The following is a 22,705-nucleotide window of genomic DNA, read 5'->3' on the forward strand; positions in this document are numbered from 1 at the left end:
AAGAAACTTGCAAGATCATATTTTGTAGTATGATTGCATCAGGAATTGGGGCAAACAAAGTGCTCATTTTTAAGACTATGCATACAGCAGAGCAAAATGGTGTACTACTGGTCTTTTTCAGGCAGTACAGTATTTGGAAAACTAGCTTGCCTGCTACACTGAACTAATGCTTAACATAAGCATTTGATTATCCCCATTATCAAAGTGTAAGATTTAATTACTACAAAATAAGAGGGTCTACTCTTCATTCAGAAAAGCACTAACCTGAAACATTAAAAAAAAAAAAAAAAAATTTCAATAAAATGTTTATTGCAAAACCATTTCAGTATATTTTTCGAATGGAACATTAAAGATTGAGAACAATGTAAAAAACTCAAGTAAAAGATTGCACATAAAAAAATATACAAGTATAGAAATAAAAGCAACCCAAAACTTGACAAAAAAAAAAATTCCACTACACTGTACAGACTGCAGGAAAAGGCACCATTACACAATTGCTAATTTTGCTGGGGGTTGAAGCAATGATACTCCATGATATCTGAAAAGAAAAGAAAGTGAAAGCAAGTTAAAAAAAATAATAATAAAAAAAAAAACCCAAACAGTCTTGACAACGTCCAAACTTAATAGCATATAGCATCGTACTCCAGTATATATTTTAGGTGAATTCAGTACACATGGTGACAAAATGTTATGGTTATGCAGGGAGCAACTGTTTTAGTCTTCAGAGCGTTTTTGTTGAGGCCGTGTACTTATCACATTTACAATTTACCAGTTTCACCAATGACAGCAAGTCATCACATTTTCAGAAAATTGTCACTTTTGTCCCAATATCTGAAATGCAATTATAAATAAAAAGCACACACTAGTTGGACTATACTTGCATATTATAAAACAACCTCAAACAGACAAGTGTAGTAGGGGTGCCTTAGAATGTGAAATTAAAAATGATAAACATGGGTAAGCGTGCACACTACTGTAATACTGCTGCTAACTTTTTAATGTCGGAGGTAAAATGGTCACCTCTCACAATGTTTGGTTTTGGGATTAACTATTTAAAACTTAATGAGCTGTTCCTGTTGGTCTCTACTTGGTACTGTACCTTCAAAATTCAGGTATGACAAAGCAATTAAAAAACAAAACCACAAATTCAATCCACAATAAAATGACCTGAGGCAACTTTCATCTGGATTTGAATGTGGAAAAGTAGATCAAGAAAAACTCTTACTAATGAGATCTGTTGATTTACTTTCATTTCCTGGATTTTTTACTGTTTTTTTGTTTGATTCTATATACTGTATCATGAATATCATTTAAAAAGCTTATGTAAATTTTTCCGCTGGTGAAAATGGTACCATTGTTTAAACAAAACAGACTGAGCACTCACCTAACATAAGAGGGTAAATCAAGAAGTAAAGCCAGCTTTGAAAATTACATACTATTGTACCTGCAACAGATAGATGGCTTATGGATAGTTTGAACATGCCCCACGCACTGTCTGGTTGAAGCAAAGGTCAAATAAACATGCACACACTGCAGAGGGATTGCACCATTGCTGAAACCACTGTAATGAGATTTCTTTTGGCAGAGGATGTGAAACCTGCTCACCAAAGGATATCTGCTCAGTACAAAGTGAAAACCGCATGACTGAACGAAACATTTATGAATGGGTAGAAAGGTTTAAAAGTAGGAAGAACAAGTAACTGACAAAATTCAATCTGGTCAACTATCAACATTGCCACATTGATGTGGACTTGTTGCACAAATGCCTTCAGAAGATTGACAGGTTCGTTGTCCACTGTTTCTGCACATTTGGATATCAGCTATGGATTTGTACATGCCATAGTGCATGATGGCTTGGGGTACCATAAAGTTTGCACAAGAGGAGTATCCAAACAGCTTACCGATCTGCACAAGCAACAGCACGACCCAATAATGCTGAAATATTGCGAAGATCCAAGTGTTTTTAAGCAAAATTGTCACCAGAGAGGAGACATGGGTCCACTACTATAAGCTAAAAAGCAAAAGGCAAAGCATTCAGTGGAAACAGTAAAGAAGAAACAAAAATTCAGGACACCCTTCTTTTGGGACATGAATGGTCCCGTTCTGTCACATCTTCAGGAACACAATCAGTGTTTAGTGCAACATACTCTGCTATGCTTAGAGAGAAACAGTTTACAATTTGCAGCAAAAGTAGAGGAATGTAATCAAGATAGAGCTGCCAAGTACAGTCGCTGTTCTGCCAGTGCCAATTAGAGAGGACTGTGTGTTTACCAAGTATTAAAAAATGCTACTTTGGGTTAAACATAAGATGGTGTGTCACTTGTCAGCTATCCAATTCACAGAATCAGCTTGGCAGAGTGAGATCCTTCATTAAAACAGTGACAATATCAGCACACACCCAAACGAAAAACGCACCAGAGTGCATATCAGAGCAAGAAATATGGGACTCATAGAAACATGGCCGACAATACCAGACCATGCATTTCGACCTGCTCAATCACCATTTATTAGGACAGAACAGAAGAGTCTGGCAAGTTGAATGGTGAAGTGTCCAACTGTCAACAACTGCTTTAACAGTAGGAACGCAATGGTCTGATCACTCTACTACTCGCCTGATCTGGAGCTCCTGATGATTAACTACAGACCATTTTATCTTCCTCAGGAGTTTACTTTGGTCATTGTCACAGCTGGGTATATTTCACCTCAAGCACACACAGGCAATGACCAGATGGAACAACTATATATGAAACACTTAGGGCAGTGTCTAGGTTATCCTTCTGGTGGTGACTAACCGTGGGTGGCAAATTCAATAAGGCTCGACTCAAAAAGGTTGTGCAGAAAGTTTAACACATTTCATGTTCGACAAGGAGGAGGAGGAGGAGACAGGACACTAACATTGCTATACTCAATTTAAAAGGTGGCTAAAAGGCAAACATGCTGCTGCCTCCATTTGGCAAATTTGACAATGCTACCATCTTTATGATGCCCAGATAAGAATGTCTGAGCACTTTGCTGTGGTAGACGCAATATCCAGCAACTATGGGCAGGGTTACCTAAATGAAGTGAACAGCAAGACAAAAGGAGCAGATTATGAACTTTGGGAAGAAAAAGCAGAGGCACTACCAGAGAGAGGGTGGACATTTTCAGATACCTCCGTGTCCACATCAGAAGATCGGACCTGGTCTAAGCACAAACTCCTTGGCAAAGGAGGCACAGCAACATCTACACCTCCTCAGAAGCCTCCGGAATTTCAGGCTACCCTCCCAAATACTAAAGAACTATACATCAACCATCAAAAGTACTCTGACAGGAAGTATTACCACCTGATTTGGGGGGGAAAAAAAAAAAAAAAAAAACCAGAAAGTGGCATTCAGCTGACCACAAATAAGGTGTGCACTGCCTAACCTCTCTTTATGCTGGTCTCAAGTCACAGTCATAGGAGTTTAGCAGCTAATCATTGCAGTCCAAAAATACAGTCTTGCTGCTCCATGACAACTAACATTTCAATGAAGCAGCTGCAGCAGTGGACCCAATGCGACAGCTATGGTTTGAAGGTTTTTCGCACAACCCTTACAGCCTTCCTCTGTCACATCTTAGGTCCACTTCAAGGCTCTGCATGGTTGCAGTTAAGGAAGCAATGAAAACCTAGATTCAGAAGCAGAGAAAAACTGCTTCTTCTCCCAAGCGATGAACTTATTAGAACACCACAAGAAAATCAACCTGCCAGGAGACCACGTGGGAAAAGTGATACAACTTATGTTCATCTAAACACAGTCAATGGTATTTAAAGGGTAAGCTGCCTTTACTTTAATTCCCACTCATATTGTATTTGTTGCTAGTTAAAATCATAGCCCTTGGGGTTAATGACATTTTTAAACAAAGCCACTCGATTGTAAAATTAGTGGAAATTAGAATAGAACTGAAATACACAGTTTCCAATTAATTCAACTGTTGATAGTTCCTTTATTGCAGCTGGCCAGTTCAGTTTGAAGATTCCAGTGGCCCTGTGGCCTATGCAGGTTTGTCACTCATAATGCAGTACAACTCCCCGTCTTCTATTTTATCCATTTCTTTCTCCACTCATTTTTTCCAGTCGTAAACCTGCCAAACCCCATGATGAAGTTCTGTCCTTCAAGAATTTAACCTAATGTAAAATGTTTTCTGGGAGCAGCGTTGCATATAAAGAGTGCAGCCCAGAAAAGATTTGATCTTTACAGTTAATAGTTACCACTGGACTCCATGTGTTTAGTGACAACAGGGCAGCGATATGGAAACAATTACATGCATTAATGCCAAGGTTTCTGTTTGACAAATTTGCTTGAAATCCTGGAGATTTAAATGTAAAATTAACTTGCCACATTTCCACTCCATTTCCACAACCTGACAGAACTGGCTCGTAGGTTAGTTCCTTTTTCATTCCAATTAACTTTCTATTGCAACCCTGTACCTTCCCTAAGGCTGTGGTAATCACTCATAGAATCTGGTTGTTCTGGAAACCTTGTTGATGTTAAGTTAAATATGCAGTATGGCACTGCCTTGCTAAAAAGACAGGTCTATTGTAAAATAACTAGCTTGCAATGGCATCTTTAGTTTTCTTGTGTTAAAAATACATTTAATGCATGTGCCCAAGAGTTAAAAATGTACTGGGCTATAAATGAAGTTAAAACTGCATATAAGCAGCAAGCAACAAGAAGCTAAATGAAGCCAACATTTTATAAAAGAAAACAAGATAAAAGTAAAGCTAAGAGAAGTATCTAAAAAAAATGATTTCCTATCTAAGTGATTGAGACAACAGCAATTACTTACTTAGAACCTTTGTACTTTTCCCGTACGGACTGTTGTGCATGTGTTGGAGCACTGAGGTAGGCCTGATACAAATCCATGATGCATGGCATGATTATGTCAATGGTGTAACCAGTCAGTTTCACCAAAGATTCTGGCTAAAAATAGAAGGAAAAAAAAATCAAATGAGTGCTTCATGAACCCATATCTCTCATACAGTCATGAAACAAGTCTAGATTTCAGATGCTTATTCATTTAGCTATAAAATTCAAATGTAAATGTTTCAGTTAGTTTATATACTGAAGTATTATAGTGCCCATATTGGGCCTGGACCCTTTCTCAACTCCAAATATAGGATATCAGAAAATAGGTCAATGGGGGTGGGGAGAGGAGGAAAAAAAAGCTTGACTTTGGACTGAAATTTCAATGTTCATTGCTGAAATGAAAATGAGAATAAAAAAAAAACACACAAACCACTAGGTTAAAAAACAAACATAAGAAATTATATTGCAGCCTTTCAATATCATGTAGGAGTGCTTCTGGAGGTCACTACTGCTTGACAAGCCTCCGAGTCTGCAGTGTAAAGAAAGCATTACTCCATTCCTGTACTAGAGTCCAATCAAGTTGCTGGCCATTGGCAGGAAGGTGTCTTAATCCTACTGTTTTGTCAAAATATTTCCTGCAGTCAGGACAGAGTGGAGTAGCATAATCCATAGTGGCAAAGAGCATGCCTTAAGTATACCAATGACCCACACTCTTGCTTCTGGTGACATTTCAAAGCACAGAAAGCGGACTAAGTGCACCCTTTATCTTGTTCTGGCCCAAACAGGTATTCTTCCAAAAGAAATTCACCAATTAAAAATGCACCTAATAGAGCTTTCATGCATTTGATACATTTTAGGGTCTCACTGCATAAGCAAATATGTTAAAAGGCTAATACAAATTCAGTAAATTCACAAAAAAGGTGGCAATCTATGACTTGTTTTTCAATGCAGAAAATGTGTTTCCAGCCCATACCAGTATATGCACATCAGTTTATTTAGGCTGAACCTAAAACAAAAACTAAAACAAACAAAAAAATAACTATTTACCCAGGTAGAGCCTGTTAGTGTATAGTTAGCTAAAACAAATGCTGCTGCAGCTAAGTGTGAAGGCAAATACTTCAGGAAAGGATCAGAATCAATAAGACTCAGCTCTCCAAGGAACTGAAAGAAAAAAAAAACAAAACAAATTGGTCCTCTGTGTCCTCCATTATAAAACAAACAAATATTTATTTATTTTTTTAAATTCAATTAATAAGTGAAAACCCATCTGATTATTAAAAGATTAACCATTTTTAATTTACAGATTATATGAAGAAAAATAGAAACAGTTAATTTCTAAAGGGCCACAAAACCGATTGCAGTCAACGTTAATATCCAACAATTGGTATAACAGAAGGCTACACACAAGTTATTAGGTTAATAATACAGTTAAACTACTGCAATGAAATCAGTTCTTCAAAAATGTTATATGTTGCCATATTAAAAATGACATTATGGATATTGCATGTCTGCTCACATAAGGCAAGTTTACAAAGACCACCAGATGTGGTACTTCATCTTGCCCGCAGAAATATATTGAACACCCATGCTGTGTTTACATGCTATTTTGCATGTGGCAAAGGAGTTCTCTTACTTGGAAATTTCACACGAATCCCTTTTTGAAAGTTACTATATAGACACTTCCTCTAGCAATATTAATTCAAACTAGTATTTCAACACGTCAATGTTGTAGACTGCCAACAAGTTATACTCACCATAGACAAACTCTCCACCTGTTTATTGACCTCTTGATGCAAGAAGTACTGTGTAAGAAACTGATTTATTGTGGGGATTGCAAGATTAAAAGACAGCACTTTTAAAATGAGGTGTTCCATTCTGAGCACCTGATTCTTTGTGTATGTGTCATCTGTTATATACACAAATTCAGCAACTTCTGGTGGGTAGATTTCTTCAAACTTTCTGTTTATGAAAAGAAAAAAAAAATTTAACTTAATGTTAGGAATTTGGAAAGCATGGTCTTGAGACATTCAATGCAAATGTATACTCACGAAGCCAGTAGCATTGCAGCCGTACCAACAAGTTGTAATTTTCCTCGAAGCACAGACATTGAAGACAAAAACCTGTCAATATAATTTACAGCCAGGTGCAGGGTCTCATTATGTAATTTATACTCTTCTCCAACTTCCACAAGCCAGTCCACTAGGATTGCCCTCATACTATTAGTGATATCTGGCTGTTTCTTCATGTAGCCTATCTTTGGCCGAAACTGTAACTAAATAGGGGAATAATAAAAAAAAAAAAGTTTTTGGTACTACTGTATATCAAAAGCAACTCCCTGTTCTACAGAAAGTCAAAAATAGCCAATTCTCATCCTTCACAGGGGTTACGTTCTTAGGAAAATGTACAAAAGTTGATGCAAATATTAATACATTGAATCTATGGGAAATAGGGGTTTAGGCTCCTGAAGCCACCAAAACTAATCTTTCACTAGAATGTCAAAATGCACATCTTCAAGAAATTCTTTATAACAAAACACTTTGATAGTATGCACTTTTCATAACATAACTATGAAATAACCCATAAAATTCAATTAACATGGAAATTTTTTTTTTTTTAGTAGTCATTCACAGCTGGTGTTGGAGATATTGAAGGACACAATGGCTTGAAATAATGTCAGCAGCATCTGCTTCAAGCAGCGTTCGAGATGAGATCATTAATGATCTTGGCATATGGGAGCAAAGCAGAGGCAAGGTGACATTTAACCTTGAGGCTGCAATCTATAATAAAGTCAGCAGCCATGAGGTGTTTAGCCAGGGGATACATTTGTTAATACCAAACTGTCAGCAGACAGTGGTGGAAAAACTTCCTGCCGGAACGTTGGCCAACACTTATTTTCTCCCTAAGCCAAATCACTGACTTAGTATGCTTGGGTTCAGAGCCCAAAGGATTCGCTACACTTTTTTTTTTTTTTTTAAGCAAAACAATGAAAATATGCAACAAATCTAACAGACAGACCTCAGTATGTGCGTCTCGGGAACTGCAGGTCTGACATTGTGGTCAGCGGCACAGGAGCCCCGCAGGGGACTGTACTTTCTCCGTTCCCATTCAGCCTATAGATAGGCTTCCAAAACAACTCGGGAGTCCTGCCACGTGCAAAAGTTCGCGGACAACACTGCTATCATGGAGGGGGCAGGAGGAGGAGGAGTATAGGAACCTAAGGACGGACTTTGTTAAATGGTGCAATTCAAACCAACTAGAACTGAACACCAAACCAAGGAGCTGGTGGTGTATTTTAGGAGGACCAGGCCCCTCGATCATCAGAGGTGACTGTGTGCAGACCTATAAATACCTAGGAGTGCAGCTGGATGATAAACTGGACTGCACTGCCAATACTGATGCTCTGTGCAAGAGAGGACAGAGCCAACTATACTTCCTTAGAAGGCTGGCATCTTTCAGCATCGTTTTAGGGGAACTATATTATACAAAGTTAGTCTGTTATACCTGCATTTTTATCACTCTTTAAATTTAACATTGTTTATCATTCTGCTGCTGCAGGAGTATGTGAATTTCCCCTCGGGATTAATAAAGTATCTAAGTGCATGGGGAGCGCTTTACCACATTAGGATGATGACAGGTATTATATCCAATTCAGGTAAAAATGTCAAAAGTACTACCCATGAACTCTGCTTATCAACACAAAAGGCAGCCTCTTTTTAAAAAAAAAAAAAAAAAACAGTAATTGCAAAGAAAAAAAAACACACCACTAATGGCAGTGCTTAAGAACTCATCTGTCCCTTCTTTCACAATAAGGCTCACTGAAATGTACTGCTTATATCCGAGCTTGCCTGTATTCCGCATGTAAATGGGCTCATTGTGCTGAAACACAGTTCATGGTAATCCATACTATGAATGTCACAAAACTTTGCCATCTTAATTAATGTGCTCAGATCTAAAAATAAAAGCGAGGCAGATAGAGACTTGGAGATTCAGTACTGCTACCACAAGTATCACATATGGATATGCACATGCCATTCCCAACCCATGATCATATCACATATATCTTAGAGACAGGAGAGTTTCTTTTGTAGTGCTGTAGCAGTTTCTACAACAAAATTAAAAAAGTATTGTACCTCCATCTTCCTTAAGTATTGGTAGATTTCTTCTGCATAATCTGGAACTTCATTTGCATTAGCTACTTTCTCTTCAGTTTCTATTAGTGACATATCTGTAACCATTGGGGAGTCTATTTATATAGGTTTAAAAAAAGAAAGAAAAAAGTGTAAAAGGATTAATATGCTTAAAAGGTAAATCAATATTAAAATTCAACACAACTGTTACTGGTAACAATGATTTTTCACATTCAAAGATCCAAGAGGACACTAGAAAAAATCTCTCTCAATTAATATATCAGAAAAGGAGTGGAAAGTGGTAATGCAGAGAACTTACTCGAGCTACATATGCGCAAAGCATACAAATTATACAACTTAAAAATATATATCAAGCACATCTGTCTTGACTAAAACTTTCAAATGTTTCCAGGGTATGATCCAACCTGCGAACGTTGCAACCAAGTCCCAGCCTCACTAGGTCACATGTTCTGGGCCTGCACCAAATTAACATTATTCTGGACAAAAATTTGTAATTACCTTTCAGACAGCCTTGGACTCACAATCCCTCCTAACCCATTAACAGCTGTGTTTGGGGTTCTTCCAGGGTTTAAAGTGGAGAAAGACAAACAAATTGTGATTGCATTCACTACACTTTTGGCACTCAGATTTATTCTGATAAACTGGAAGAACCCAAACTCTCCTCTTTTAAGTTAATGGGAAACCGATGTGTTATATTTGAAACTGGAAAAAATCAAATACTCAGAGGATCCGTACAGACCTTTTTCAAAACATGGCAGGATCTAATCAGTAATATCTTAAAATAAGTTCATAAAGCACAGAGAATTTATTAAATTTAGGTATGTTTACAAGCCTTAAAATTTAACGCCATTTGGCTTGCTCTCTGTCTCAGGGGTGGGGATCGATCAGTTCTTAATTGTTCTCTTTGTAAAAACTTGATTGCTTTGTATGGATTGTAATAAAATTAATAAATAAAAAAAAAAAAAGGATTCTACTATACTTGCGATATTGGTAAAAATTATTTTGACACATAAGTAGTGGGCATTCTCAACCTCTTTCATCATATGATACTTTAACATGTAAAAGCAGTCATGATAGAACTAAAAAAAAAAAAAATAGTGCAAAATCAAAGACTATAGAAGCATCATCATTCAATAAACTTTGTTAGAATGTTACTGGTCTGAAAGATGAATTGAAAAGCAACATTTTACTTAAGTCATATATAGCATTTTACAGGACACATTTAAGCATCAGCCTGGGCTGACAGATGGATTGGACAGGTATTTCATTTCAATTATGGCAATACCACCAAAAAAAGTAGGAATATTAATAGCTACAGAATAACATTAAAACAGAATATTTCCTGCTTATACCCTTACACAAAAGTATTAATCAATTTTCTTTTAAAGTCTCACATATTTAGTAATCTTCACACAACCATTTAAAGACCTTTTCAAATTTAACATTAGCTAACCTGGTGGAAAGAGTTAAAGTCAAATTCATCTAACTTTAGTGGGGAAAATAGTTCAAATATCTTCAAGTCTTTGTTTCATTGCATTCCAATGTATTGCATGGCTTCTTTATACTTCAAATATTCAAAAATATCTAAAACAATTTGAAGATAGTGTTTTAGTAACCCCATGGAGCCGGATGCAATTCTTGAACAAGAATATATCGGGGGACAACTCTTTATAAAGCATAGTGAAAAGCAGTGAAATCCACAGCTGAAAAGGCTCCACCTACAAGGTTTCTTCCTAAACACCAGGTTAACTTCCTCCAGTCTGTGTGTGCACTTGCCAGGACGCAACCAGAAACACACAGAAAGCAACATCCGGGTTAAACATTTATTCACTTTAAGGCAACAACAACAGTTAGGTTTCAAAATGGATGTATTAAACATTCAATTTGGTTCTGTTGGGGGTGCTTGATGCACAAATCAGTTCACGGAAGGGACTTCAGAAGCTGTTTGAAGTCACTTACTCAGGGTAAATGAAACGTTTTAAGTTGTGTAATCAACAGGATAGAGGAAAAGTTTAGTTTACACACACACTTGTTTGGAGCATGACTGACTACAGCATGTAAAATACCATTTCATACTCTGGTCTATAGAGTGGACAGTTTGATCTGATGTTAACATGTTGCAATGCATATCTGGCTGTAATTCATCATAATGAAGAGCCTAAATCAATATTGGATCAAAAAATAACCATGCCTATAGTACTTAGGGATGAAGTAGGGACAGAGAAATTTTGCAGAATAAAACAAAACTTTCTTTTAAGCTTGATTATTTAATACAAATACAGATAATCGATGCAAGCCTAGTAAGAACTCTATTGGGAAAATAATCACATCCAAAAATTAGAAAAAAAATTTAAAAAAACAACCTATATCGAGTATTGTGAGACACTTACCAAAACTGGTGTCCATAGAGCACTCAATTGTTGCAAGTGGATGCCTAATCCCAAGAGAGGTCACAGTAGGATTCATGGTGAGTAGAGACTTGTCACTCGAAGCCTTTTGCATCTTGATGCCTGCACCATCAGGCTCGTCCACATGAATTGTGAAAGCTGGCTGTTTTGTACCAGTATTTTCAGCAGAAAGCTTGTTATGGTTTTCATTATTGGTGCAGGATCCCAATGTAGTCTGCATGCAATAAATGAAACAAGCATACATTTGGAAAAGGATTAAAATTAGTTCAAACAAATGTATCGGGTCAAACCTGAAAATAATGCTCCTTTGAGTAAATGCATCATTTGACAAGGGCAATGCCTCCTTAAAACAAGTTTAGCTTTTTTTCTACATCAAAATAAGAAGTTTGGGGACAGCTGCAATAAACACCTTCATAAAACAGTTTTTCAATTTTGAAAAAAAAAAATTTGAGAACACACTTTTGTAAAATAGGTTGATACTCGCATTTAACTTTATAAATTCCTGCAAACTAAACACACACCACATATTAGAATTTTTTTATAGCCAACCAACCATAAGAACCTTACACAATTTTTATAAAAGGGAATGTGTTAACACACTATTATGAATATAATCCAACTGGTCTTTAATGGTAAATAGTCAACATAACCACACAAAAAGCATGCACCAATTTTGCAGCATTAAATCAGACAAATGAGTTTTGACATTTAAAAAAAAAAAAAAAAGGAAGAAGACGACTTCTGCTGATTCAAGTATTTGTGCCATACAATGACAGCATAAGAGTCACTTTACTGAGAGAACCAAGGCTTATCCCATCTTTGGGTAGATACAGTGGTGTGAAAAACTATTTGCCCCCCTACTGATTTCTTATTCTTTTGCATGTTTGTCACACAAAATGTTTCTGATCATCAAACACATTTAACCATTAGTCAAATATAACACAAGTAAACACAAAATGCAGTTTTTAAATGGTTTTTATTATTTAGGAAGAAAAAAAATCCAAACCTACATGGCCCTGTGTGAAAAAGTAATTGCCCCTTGTTAAAAATAACCTAACTGTGATGTATCACACCTGAGTTCAATTTCGTAGCCACCCCAGGCCTGATTATTGCCACACCTGTTTCAATCAAGAAATCACTTAAATAGGAGCTGCCTGACACAGAGAAGTAGACCAAAAGCACCTCAAAAGCTAGACATCATGCCAAGATCCAAAGAAATTCAGGAACAAATGAGAACAGAAGTAATTGAGATCTATCAGTCTGGTAAAGGTTATAAAGCCATTTCTAAAGCTTTGGGACTCCAGCGAACCACAGTGAGAGCCATTATCCACAAATGGCAAAAACATGGAACAGTGGTGAACCCTCCCAGGAGTGGCCGGCCAACCAAAATTACCCCAAGAGCGCAGAGACGACTCATCCGAGAGGTCACAAAAGACCCCAGGACAACGTCTAAAGAACTGCAGGCCTCACCTGCCTCAATTAAGGTCCGTGTTCACGACTCCACCATAAGAAAGAGACTGGGCAAAAACGGCCTGCATGGCAGATTTCCAAGATGCAAACCACTGTTAAGCAAAAACAACATTAGGACTCGTCTCAATTTTGCTAAGAAACATCTCAATTATTGCCAAGACTTTTGGGAAAATACCTTGTGGACTGATGAGACAAAAGTTGAACTTTTTGGAAGGCAAATGTCCCGTTACATCTGGCGTAAAAGGAACACAGCATTTCAGAAAAAGACATCATACCAACAGTAAAATATGGTGGTGGTAGTGTGATGGTCTGGGGTTGTTTTGCTGCTTCAGGACCTGGAAGGCTTGCTGTGATATATGGAACCATGAATTCTACTGTCTACCAAAAAATCCTGAAGGAGAATGTCCGACCATCTGTTCGTCAACTCAAGCTGAAGCGATCTTGGGTTCTGCAACAGGACAATGACCCAAAAGACACCAGCAAATCCACCTCTGAATGGCTGAAGAAAAACATAATGAAGACTTTGGAGTGGCCTAGTCAAAGTCCTGACCTGAATCCAATTGAGATGCTATGGCATGACCTTAAAAAGGCGGTTCATGCTAGAAAACCCTCAAATAAAGCTGAATTACAACAATTCTGCAAAGATGAGTGGGCCAAAATTCCTCCAGAGCTGTAAAAGACTCATTGCAAGTTATCGCAAATGCTTGATTGCAGTTATTGCTGCTAAGGGTGGCCCAACCAGTTATTAGGTTCAGGGGGCAATTACTTTTTCACACAGGGCCATGTAGGTTTGGATTTTTTCTCCCTAAATAAAACCATCATTTAAAAACTTCATTTTGTGTTTACTTGTGTTATATTTGACTAATGGTTAAATGTGTTTGATGATCAGAAACATTTTGTGTGACAAACATGCAAAAGAATAAGAAATCAGGAAGGGGGCAAATAGTTTTTCACACCACTGTATACCCTAAATACTGGTATCAGATTTGCTACAACTGTCACCTATCTATTTTTAAATGCCAGCTATGCACTCAGCAGTTCCATTACAGATGCCTGTAACTACTGGAGGTTTATAGACGCCCCACATTCTCAAAATTCTACTCAAACCTCGTTCATTCAGTAAAAGAAAAAGGTCAATCTAATAAATTTCTTCCTTACACAGCTAGCAGAATGTTGTACCTCCTTTTGGAGATACCAAAGTAAACAGCATAGTTAAATAAAACAAGAGCACAAGTTCATGTTGGCCTATTTAAATCTTGTTAGTCTAGATTTTTATTTCATTCTCTGGTATTATTCTATTATGCATCACTACTACCTATGGAGCTCCATTACAAAGATCTGGTGGGGGGATAAAAGGTGGAGAAGTTTTAAAACTGGCCTTCCTCCATATAATGATGAATGTTCAGTTGGGTTTTAAATAAGTCGAATGAATGGTCATATCTCATGGAGAGTTCTGGTACAGGGGTTTTTTTGGTACTGTGGAGAACCACCTGAAACCTAGTTCAGATATCATTTGAGTGCTAGACAGGTTTCATGTGATGATCAGACGAAATGAAAAGGCAGAGGGGGACAGGACATCTTTCTGATTAAGCAATAGTTTAAAAAAAAAAAAAAAAGCTTGCACATTACAATTAGAAATAAAATGTGTAATCCAACAATCTAAATACTGTCTGAATTAGTCCATATGCCAAAGATGATCATCATTACCAAAGGATCATGCAATTTAACACTAATGAGGAATCATTCTTACCCTAGTTACCTGGCGATTTCAACCAGGGAAACTTTGGAAGGGGAGGGAAGAGAAAAAAAAAAAAACCCAGATTGTACCATTTGTGTACACAACAAACTTTATCCGAATGTTAATGCTGGGTAAATGTAAACCTGCACTGTAAAAAAAAAAAAAAAAATAAAAATAAAAAAAGAATCATGAGACTTGTAATTTTCATTAAAAACAAAATTTATGTAATCATTAAAAATAATGTGCATATTTAATTAAAAAAAATAGGTTTTCTGTGTTTAATATATTGAGAACATTTCACTAATAAAATTAATAAATTTTACCTTTTTTAAAGGAAATTAGGAAAGTTTTTAGGTTTAATTTGAGGAACCATTTAGGCTAAAATTTTGAGGAAAAAAGGCTTCATATTTATTTTAAGAGAATTGTTCCAATTATCCAGGTTTGATTGAGTCACCTTAATTTGAATCTCAACAACGGCAGTGATTAGACGGCGTTTTGAAGGAGCAGACGAACAGTGGAAAATATTAAGAGGCAAGTTAAGCCCCTTACTAATTTTTACATTTTATTTTGATTTCTTAAATAAGCTCCTCAGGACACCGCTTATTCAAGCTAGTACAGGAATTGTTTTACAGTGATTTTTTAATCTAAACGACAGTGATCATTTTGGCATGTGAAACAGTGACTATGTTGAACCAGGTTTTTTTAAAATAAAAGTTTACAATTATGTGATGCTATTTGATGTGAAAATCTGAACTCAAGCTCATTAGTCATAACTCCTCACATGCCGAGGCTAGAATGAACATGTTGGTCGCTAAAGCAAAAATTATGGCCATGTATCAAGCTTGATAGATGGGGCAGTTTCTATGATTATACTTAAAAACTTTTAAGAGTGTTGATGTGTGTGTGTATGTGTATATATATATATATATATATTTCAAATTGTAAAGATTATAATTAATTATTAAATTAGCGTTTATTTCACGCAATCTATGCATTTTTTTTTCCCCCAATTCATCCTCAACGTTAGAGGGCGCCCTCTTAAACAAAACAAGTCACAAACACCATATAATTATATAATAACCAACACGATGACGTTCCAGGAATTGATATGGACATATCCATGTTTTTGACTAGTTGAAGAATACAAACATCTTTGCAATAATTAAGGCATTATCAGTCTCCACAAAGAGTAAGATATCTATAGCAATTTACATTTTCTCTTTGATTACTCTATGTACAATTCGACCCGAGTGAAGTTATTTGAACACATTTGAGATTTACTATAATGCAAATTTATTTAAAATTAGTCTTCAACGATATTTAAAAATGTTTAGACTTGTTTAGCAGTATTGGGTTTCTAGGCTTAAAACCATTCCAATTTCATGATTTTGGCGATTAAAAATATGTAATAAAAATATTCCACAAACCTTACATTAAATGTAAACCCTTAACTACTTTTCCTTATGAATAATAATTTTAACAGCAACTTCTTAGATGACAATGAAGCTTGTGGTGCAACTAACAACTTAAACTAAATTATGTCAGTGTCTATGCTTAAAAATTTTAATTATATGATACAACTGATTTTATTTGATGCAGTTTTGTCAAGTGAATGATTTTTTACAAATCTCAAATCTGATATAGATAGATAGATAGATATTTTTTTTTTTTTACAGATCGTGAGAGTCGATGCACCATCTTTTAAAGCATTTGAGTTTTCAACGGAAGTGGTATTTTTCTACTATCTTATAGCTACATTTTCAGTTTAAGCATGCTGCATTGAAGAATGTGAAAGGATATCTTGAGATCATGCTATGGCATGAAAAGAAAAAAAAAATGTCAAAAACCTTTGCTCTCCGAAGACATGAGGTGGTTGAATTGTGCCCGACTGTTGCAGAATTTAAAGATCACTGGCCTGCTCTGTTCCACATTCACCAGGTAGGGATTTTACATTTTGTCATTAAATATCATCACAGATAATCATCACAGATAATAATGTGGTTGTCAACTGAACATTAATCAGTGTTTGTGCGTTTCATTTTTTAGATTAATGAAGCGTTTAGGAGAATTACTACTCTGCACCTTGAGCCAACATTTAAGATGTTGGATTACTACACTCCTAAACTTTTAACAATATTTTCCTGCAAAGGAGGAGAACTCGGACAGATTTTGAAGGAGAAAATGGGTGCCATACAGCAGGTATTTTAATTGGTATTTTTTTATTATTTGATTGATATTTGCTTCATTATTATTGGGTACTATTACTAATTTTTACACTTTTGGTGCTTTAGACCTCACATCAAAACATAGAACAGACAAGAGATGTTGTCCTCCGTTGCTTGGTCAATTACTTGGGTGAAAAGGAGGAAGACCTCATCCAGGAGTAAAATGTAAGTGTCTAAAACTATTTCAGATATTTATTGTTTTCAGAAAACTGCATTTAGCATTTGTTTTCCTTTACAAAAACAGAAATACATCTTAAACAGAAGTTCGTTACTCATGTAAAAAAAATTCTTGCACTAGTGTCAGCAATATAAATGAAATAAATTAGACGATGTCAACATTTCTGAAGACATCCTGTCCCCCATTAGCCATAGTATATTTGAGTTTGTTGTAGTGTCAGTCGCCATAGTTCACTGAAAAAAGTTTTGGGGAGTTAGTGTTTTACAATGTTACAAAGATATGAACCTAGAAATGGTTTACTGTACTTCCTTGAGGTATCTGCATTTTAAGTTCTTATGAGGAAAAACTTGTTTGAACATCTTACACAAACTAACTACATAAATAACAGATCTTCATAATAAAATGTTAGGTTTGTTTTACAGTGTGACAATGAGGATGTGCAGCAAAGTCTACTGCAGCATGTAATGAAAATTGCTGTCTGCAAGAAGGATGACCAGGAGGACTTTAGCATTGTCTTGGAGGGTGTGCAAGTCAAGACTGGCTTGGGAAATCTGACTAGAGCCTGCGCAATTCTTCTTGGATTCACATATGCACTGAACCTCACCTATCTCAAACAACTGAGGAACACGTTTGAGGCCTTTCAGAAGCTCTTCTTGGAACTGGATGTTTGCAGGGTTTTCCCCCAAATTACAATCTCTCAAAAACAAACGTGTGTTAGATTGTGAGAGACACATTCCATTGTTACCAAGTTTTGGTGAAAATGCCCAGGTTGTGGTTTGAGATTGTTCTACAACAGGTTATCTGGTTTGATGCTAAACAGTTGATTTCAATGACAAATTGTCAGTTACAAACTGTTTTACAAATTGTTTTTGTTTTTTCTTAAAACTGCTGTAAATGTTACATACACTATTTTACAAAGTGTTTAATATTTTGATACCAGTGTAACATGGAATAAAAGCATGTTTAACACCAAAATGCATAATGTATTCATTTCAATATAAAATGTTTTTTTTATATTATCAAGTAATTTTCCTTAATACATGTGAGTACATTTGTTTTATCTACTTAAACTAAAAACAATTATTCCACTAATAATGTTAAAATCATCATGTCTCTGGCTAAATAATTTAGGATGTTTTACATGATTTATTCAAGTAGATTCTGCTAGGGAAAAAAAAAAATCAAGCCATAAATACTACTTAAAAATGCGCGTCTGGCTAAATTTAGGATTTTTTACATGATTTATTCAAGTAAATTCTTCTAAAAAAAAAACCCCAAGCCTTAAAAACTGCTAAAAATAATGTCATATTGTTACCATTTTTTTTTTTTTTTTAAAGTAGATAGCACATAAGATTTTTTACAGTGTGTGGTACAACTGGGTAGATTTGACATCATCTTACAAGGTCAGGTTGGTGAGCATGCACTGGTACAACACATTGCCGTACCCACCACATGGCAACACAGTTCGAAATGCTGGTTGGCAACCCCTGAGGCAGACACCCAGTTCAACCACTCCGGTCCTCAACAAGGAGGATCCCGCAAGCCGAATCAGCCTTAGGGAATCATGACACATGGCTGTAGTGCTATAACAGACGCACCCTTGCAATACAGGTAATGTGCCTCATCTGGGACTCTGATCAACCACTTCAAGAAAAGGTCAAACCAACAGTAGCCAAGGATTCTCCGAAGACAGACAGTACCAAAGGAGTCCAGTCTTCATCCCAGGTCACCGGCTAGCATCCATGTCTCACAACCACCATATAGAAAAACAGGAAGCAGCAGGAATCAGACTTGGACCTTTGTCCTTTTGCAAAGATATCAGAAACACCACACACCCTTTACTATCGACTTTATGACCCCCCCCCCACGGTCTCCTAATCCGTCTACTGACTTCTTAGGAAGTCACCAGGGACATGAAAATGTCACTGCCAAGTTAAGTAAACCTCTCAACAAAGTCAACATTCTCTCTGCAGACAGACACACTGCTGATTGTTGTGCTCAAGGTCAGTAAAGGCCTGGATCTTGGTTTTTATCCAGGACACTCGCAAGCCCAGACACACAAATTCCTCGCCAAGTTTTTCAAGAGCCCAAATCAGAGGCTCTCCATGAAGATCACAGCATTCGGCAAAGTCAGGATCAGTGAACCGTTCTTGACCAACAGATGCCCCTCAGCCACTGAACCCCACAACCCTGCCTTACACCTAAGTAGATGCAAGTACTGCACAGAATAGGAGCTAGAACACACCCCCGACAAACTAAGATCATCTAGGGAAAAACAGAGGTCCTGCTTTAACTCTTCACATCATTCACAATACCAGTGTCCGAGCTGGTCACGTTAACTAGCAATCTTGGGAGTATCCCACAAAGTCTCAGGATGTCCCACAGGGCAGCTCAATCAACCGATCCAAAGACTTTATGGAGAGAGGGAAAGAAGGGAGAGAGAGAGAGAAACAGTGCAAATAAACTCTGCTGATATTCTCATTTGCACTCCAGGAGAACACTCAATTCCAGGATGTAGTCGTTGGTAGACGACTTATCCATAAAACTAGACTGCTCCAGTTGCGGGTAGGTAAGTAAGTGATCACGGATCCTATTGAGGTTGACCCTAGGAAGGACTTTACCAGGCACCGACCTCCCGGTTGTTGCTGCAACCCAGGCAATCACCCTTCCCTTTCCAGTTTGGGATGATGCCTATCTCCTAAATGTCCAAGGACAGTCTCACCACCAGCCTGGAGAAGTTCACCCCAGATGCCTTCCCTATCCTCAACTGGTTCACCACCTGTGCAACGTCAGTCAGATTGTAAAGTTCACAGCTGATTGGAGGATGAGCTGCAAGAACCGAGGACCCAGGGATATCTAACACCCTAGGCCAGCTATCAAATGGCAGCAGCTCTTCTATCATCCAAGCCAAAAGTTTGTGTACATTTTGAAGATGTGATTTGATATTTACATTTTTCTTGATCTCATGTAGTATGAATTTACCCTTGGGGACAAAAAGTATTATCTAAACATATCTAATAAGAGGCATAAGCACAAGGTGATGTTTTCACCCCAGTTTTGTACACAAACACTACAAATTCCAAATTCCATTTGCTTTAATCTGCTGCTGACACTTCCGTTGTTTTAGAAAGAAATCAGTATACCTTGAAAGAAACAGTAGCTCACCTATTCAAAAAATGAAACAAGTTACAGTTTACACATTTAGAAATTAATGGTTGCTCAATTAAGGCTTTGGATTTTCTGAAAGTGCGCCAACTATGGCTTAGAAAGTTTTTTCCCTACGTCAATCGAATGCCTTCAGAATCAACTCCCACATTTTATAATGTTCTAGATATCCATTATTCACAGTCTTACCGATCAAGGGCCCAAGTCTGCCCTTACCAGTCCTGTGTCCAGTTGTGGTTTTACAAACACAATCCTACAAAAACAAAAAAAAAAAAAAAAAAGAATTTGTACCTCCGTAAATACGCCTTTTGTTAACAGAAAGCAGTTCAACAAGAACGGAGGGATTTTACACGTATTCTGTACGAGCGGTTCCGTAAAGAAACCATGTAATTCTTCTGTTTTCAAGATTTTCCAGTACATGTCAAATCCAGTTTTGTTTTCCACAACATACTGTCTCTTCACCTCGGAAGTGGCATCTCACATTCCAATATATATGATCTGGACAGACGTTACGTCCAGGGCTAGATCTCGCTTTATACCAGATAAATTTGTGAATCGTTTTATTAGGCGAAGTAGATTCAGAAGACTCACTAGTGAAAATATTTTTTTCCTTAAGTATTACTGACAACCAGACTTGGTTGGTTTTACATTATTTCGGATATACCGGGTTGGATAATGGATGGATGGTCATTACTTTATGGTCTGCAGGCTTTGTTTGCGGCAGTTGCATTGCAGTATATCGTAAGCAGCTTGCGTGGTCTAAGATTTTGTAGATGAAACGTAAAAACGAGTGGAGTACTGATGGCGGATTTATATCTTGAAGCCATTAGAAAATCTGATGCTCCTTAAAATGATACACAGAAATGTTTGCTATTTGAAGTGCTGGTGCACCATGGACACTTAATGTGCATACCAATCGCTTCAGAATTAAGTCGCATATACGTTAAAACCTAAAGACTTAGCTGCCAGTACTGTTGCACCCCGAGAACGGATCACGATAACGTAAGCTCAAACAAAGGGCGTTTTGGTAACATGCGTTTACGATACGTGTTGACGTAAGAATCAGCAGTTATCTAATCCCCAACTGGCTGCTTCGCCCAGTACCACGTCAGAATGGAAAAAATGGCGGACTTCGACAATTGCCACAAAACTCAAATTATAGCGTGCAATTCAAAGCAACTGTCCATAAAGGTATCCAAAAACACACGTACACACCGCAAATCATAGTTAGAAAATGTTTGCATTTGAGTTGTACACCGACTTATGCATCCTCATTCAGCCCCATGCAATTTTAAACGCGCCACTTTCATTTGACAAGGACACCTCTCTAATTTTAGGTAATATTTTTCACTACAAACATTTGATGCTCCCCTGCCGGCATCCCCTGGCTTACTTTAACGCTCCTCCGTAGCTCCATACCTGTTTTATCCCGCGCTGCACTTGCACACGGTTGCTTTCTAGAACTCCAAGCGCCTTCCGACCGGGGTTCACGTTTTCTTGGTTTTCCAGTCGACTTTTTCCGACAGTTCTCTGTCTTCCCAAAAGGTTTTCTTGGTTTTCCTGCAAGTCATTTGCTGGCCTTAGGGCCCCCACTGTCCGTTGACTATTCGGAAACATTTTTGTAGCCCCGCAAGCCGCTAAAACTTAAAGAAAAAGATCAAAACAAATCCAAAACGCGTTTTACCAACTAGAAAATAAAACCAGACTTCTCTTGCCTTTGAAAAATATAAATACAGATTAAAACAAACGACTCCGAAAGCACAACAGCATTTGCCGAGGCCCCCACTGGATGGTTGCAGCCCAGAAGAATCCTAAAAATAAAAAATGGGGGGTTTTTTACTAATAACACGGCTGTTAATTTGACATCCTAAAGATGTTTTGTTCTTAACCTTTTCGCTACGATTAAAAACTATAAATAACAGCCCTGAATTAATTTGTGACTACAGCCCCCTTTACTACTGCAACTAAACTGTTCAATTTAAGATTCAAGTAGCCCGCGACTATTGAAACTAGCCAATAAATGAGCTTCTCACTGCATACGTCACTGTACTACGGTGGCCGGCTTACAACAATTTTTAAAGACTAGTCTGACGAGCGACGCATTTAAAGGGCATAAAAAGGTTCTGGTTTTTCTTGAACGTTAGAGAGCTGCATTTACTTACGGCCGACGAGCTCTGTGTAGAATGTTATGTACTATTTTACGATTGTAATTTATTCTGTAAAATGTATTCTTATTTTATTAAATATATTTCCCAATTGGTCTTAGGATGGATGAATTGTTTTACTTCAGGGCAGTCTGTGCGGTTTCTAGGGAAATCGCACTTTTAGCTCAGTTTGGGAGTCTGTGTGTGTGAGAACATGCTGCTCAGTGGAAGATGTCGATTTTAGAACTGATCTCTTCCAGCTCGTAAAATCTATGCCATATGCCTTTTCGTGGATCGTGTTAAAAAATTAACAGCTTTCAATTTTAATTAACTATATTTATTTTTTTAAATTTCCACAAATTTCCAAATCTTAATACCCTGCTCTGTCTTGATTTCTGAAGTT

General features: G+C 37.1%; 1 protein-coding gene across 1 annotated transcript; it reads right to left on the bottom strand.

Annotated features, from left to right (window-relative positions):
• Nucleotides 1-292: 292 nt before the first annotated feature.
• ccna2 (cyclin A2) lies at nucleotides 293-22,147 on the bottom strand. Its single transcript, XM_039751147.1, has 8 exons — nucleotides 21,578-22,147; nucleotides 11,365-11,596; nucleotides 8,957-9,069; nucleotides 6,875-7,098; nucleotides 6,581-6,785; nucleotides 5,874-5,987; nucleotides 4,807-4,940; nucleotides 293-538 (listed from the first exon to the last, which is right to left on the bottom strand). The coding sequence occupies exons 1-8, from the start codon at nucleotides 21,773-21,775 to the stop codon at nucleotides 487-489; spliced, it is 1,272 nt and encodes a 423-aa protein (XP_039607081.1). The 5' UTR covers nucleotides 21,776-22,147; the 3' UTR covers nucleotides 293-486.
• Nucleotides 22,148-22,705: the final 558 nt, after the last annotated feature.

This window comes from Polypterus senegalus, chromosome 4 (assembly GCF_016835505.1).
Source record: "Polypterus senegalus isolate Bchr_013 chromosome 4, ASM1683550v1, whole genome shotgun sequence".
NCBI classification, from domain to species: Eukaryota; Metazoa; Chordata; class Cladistia; order Polypteriformes; family Polypteridae; genus Polypterus; species Polypterus senegalus.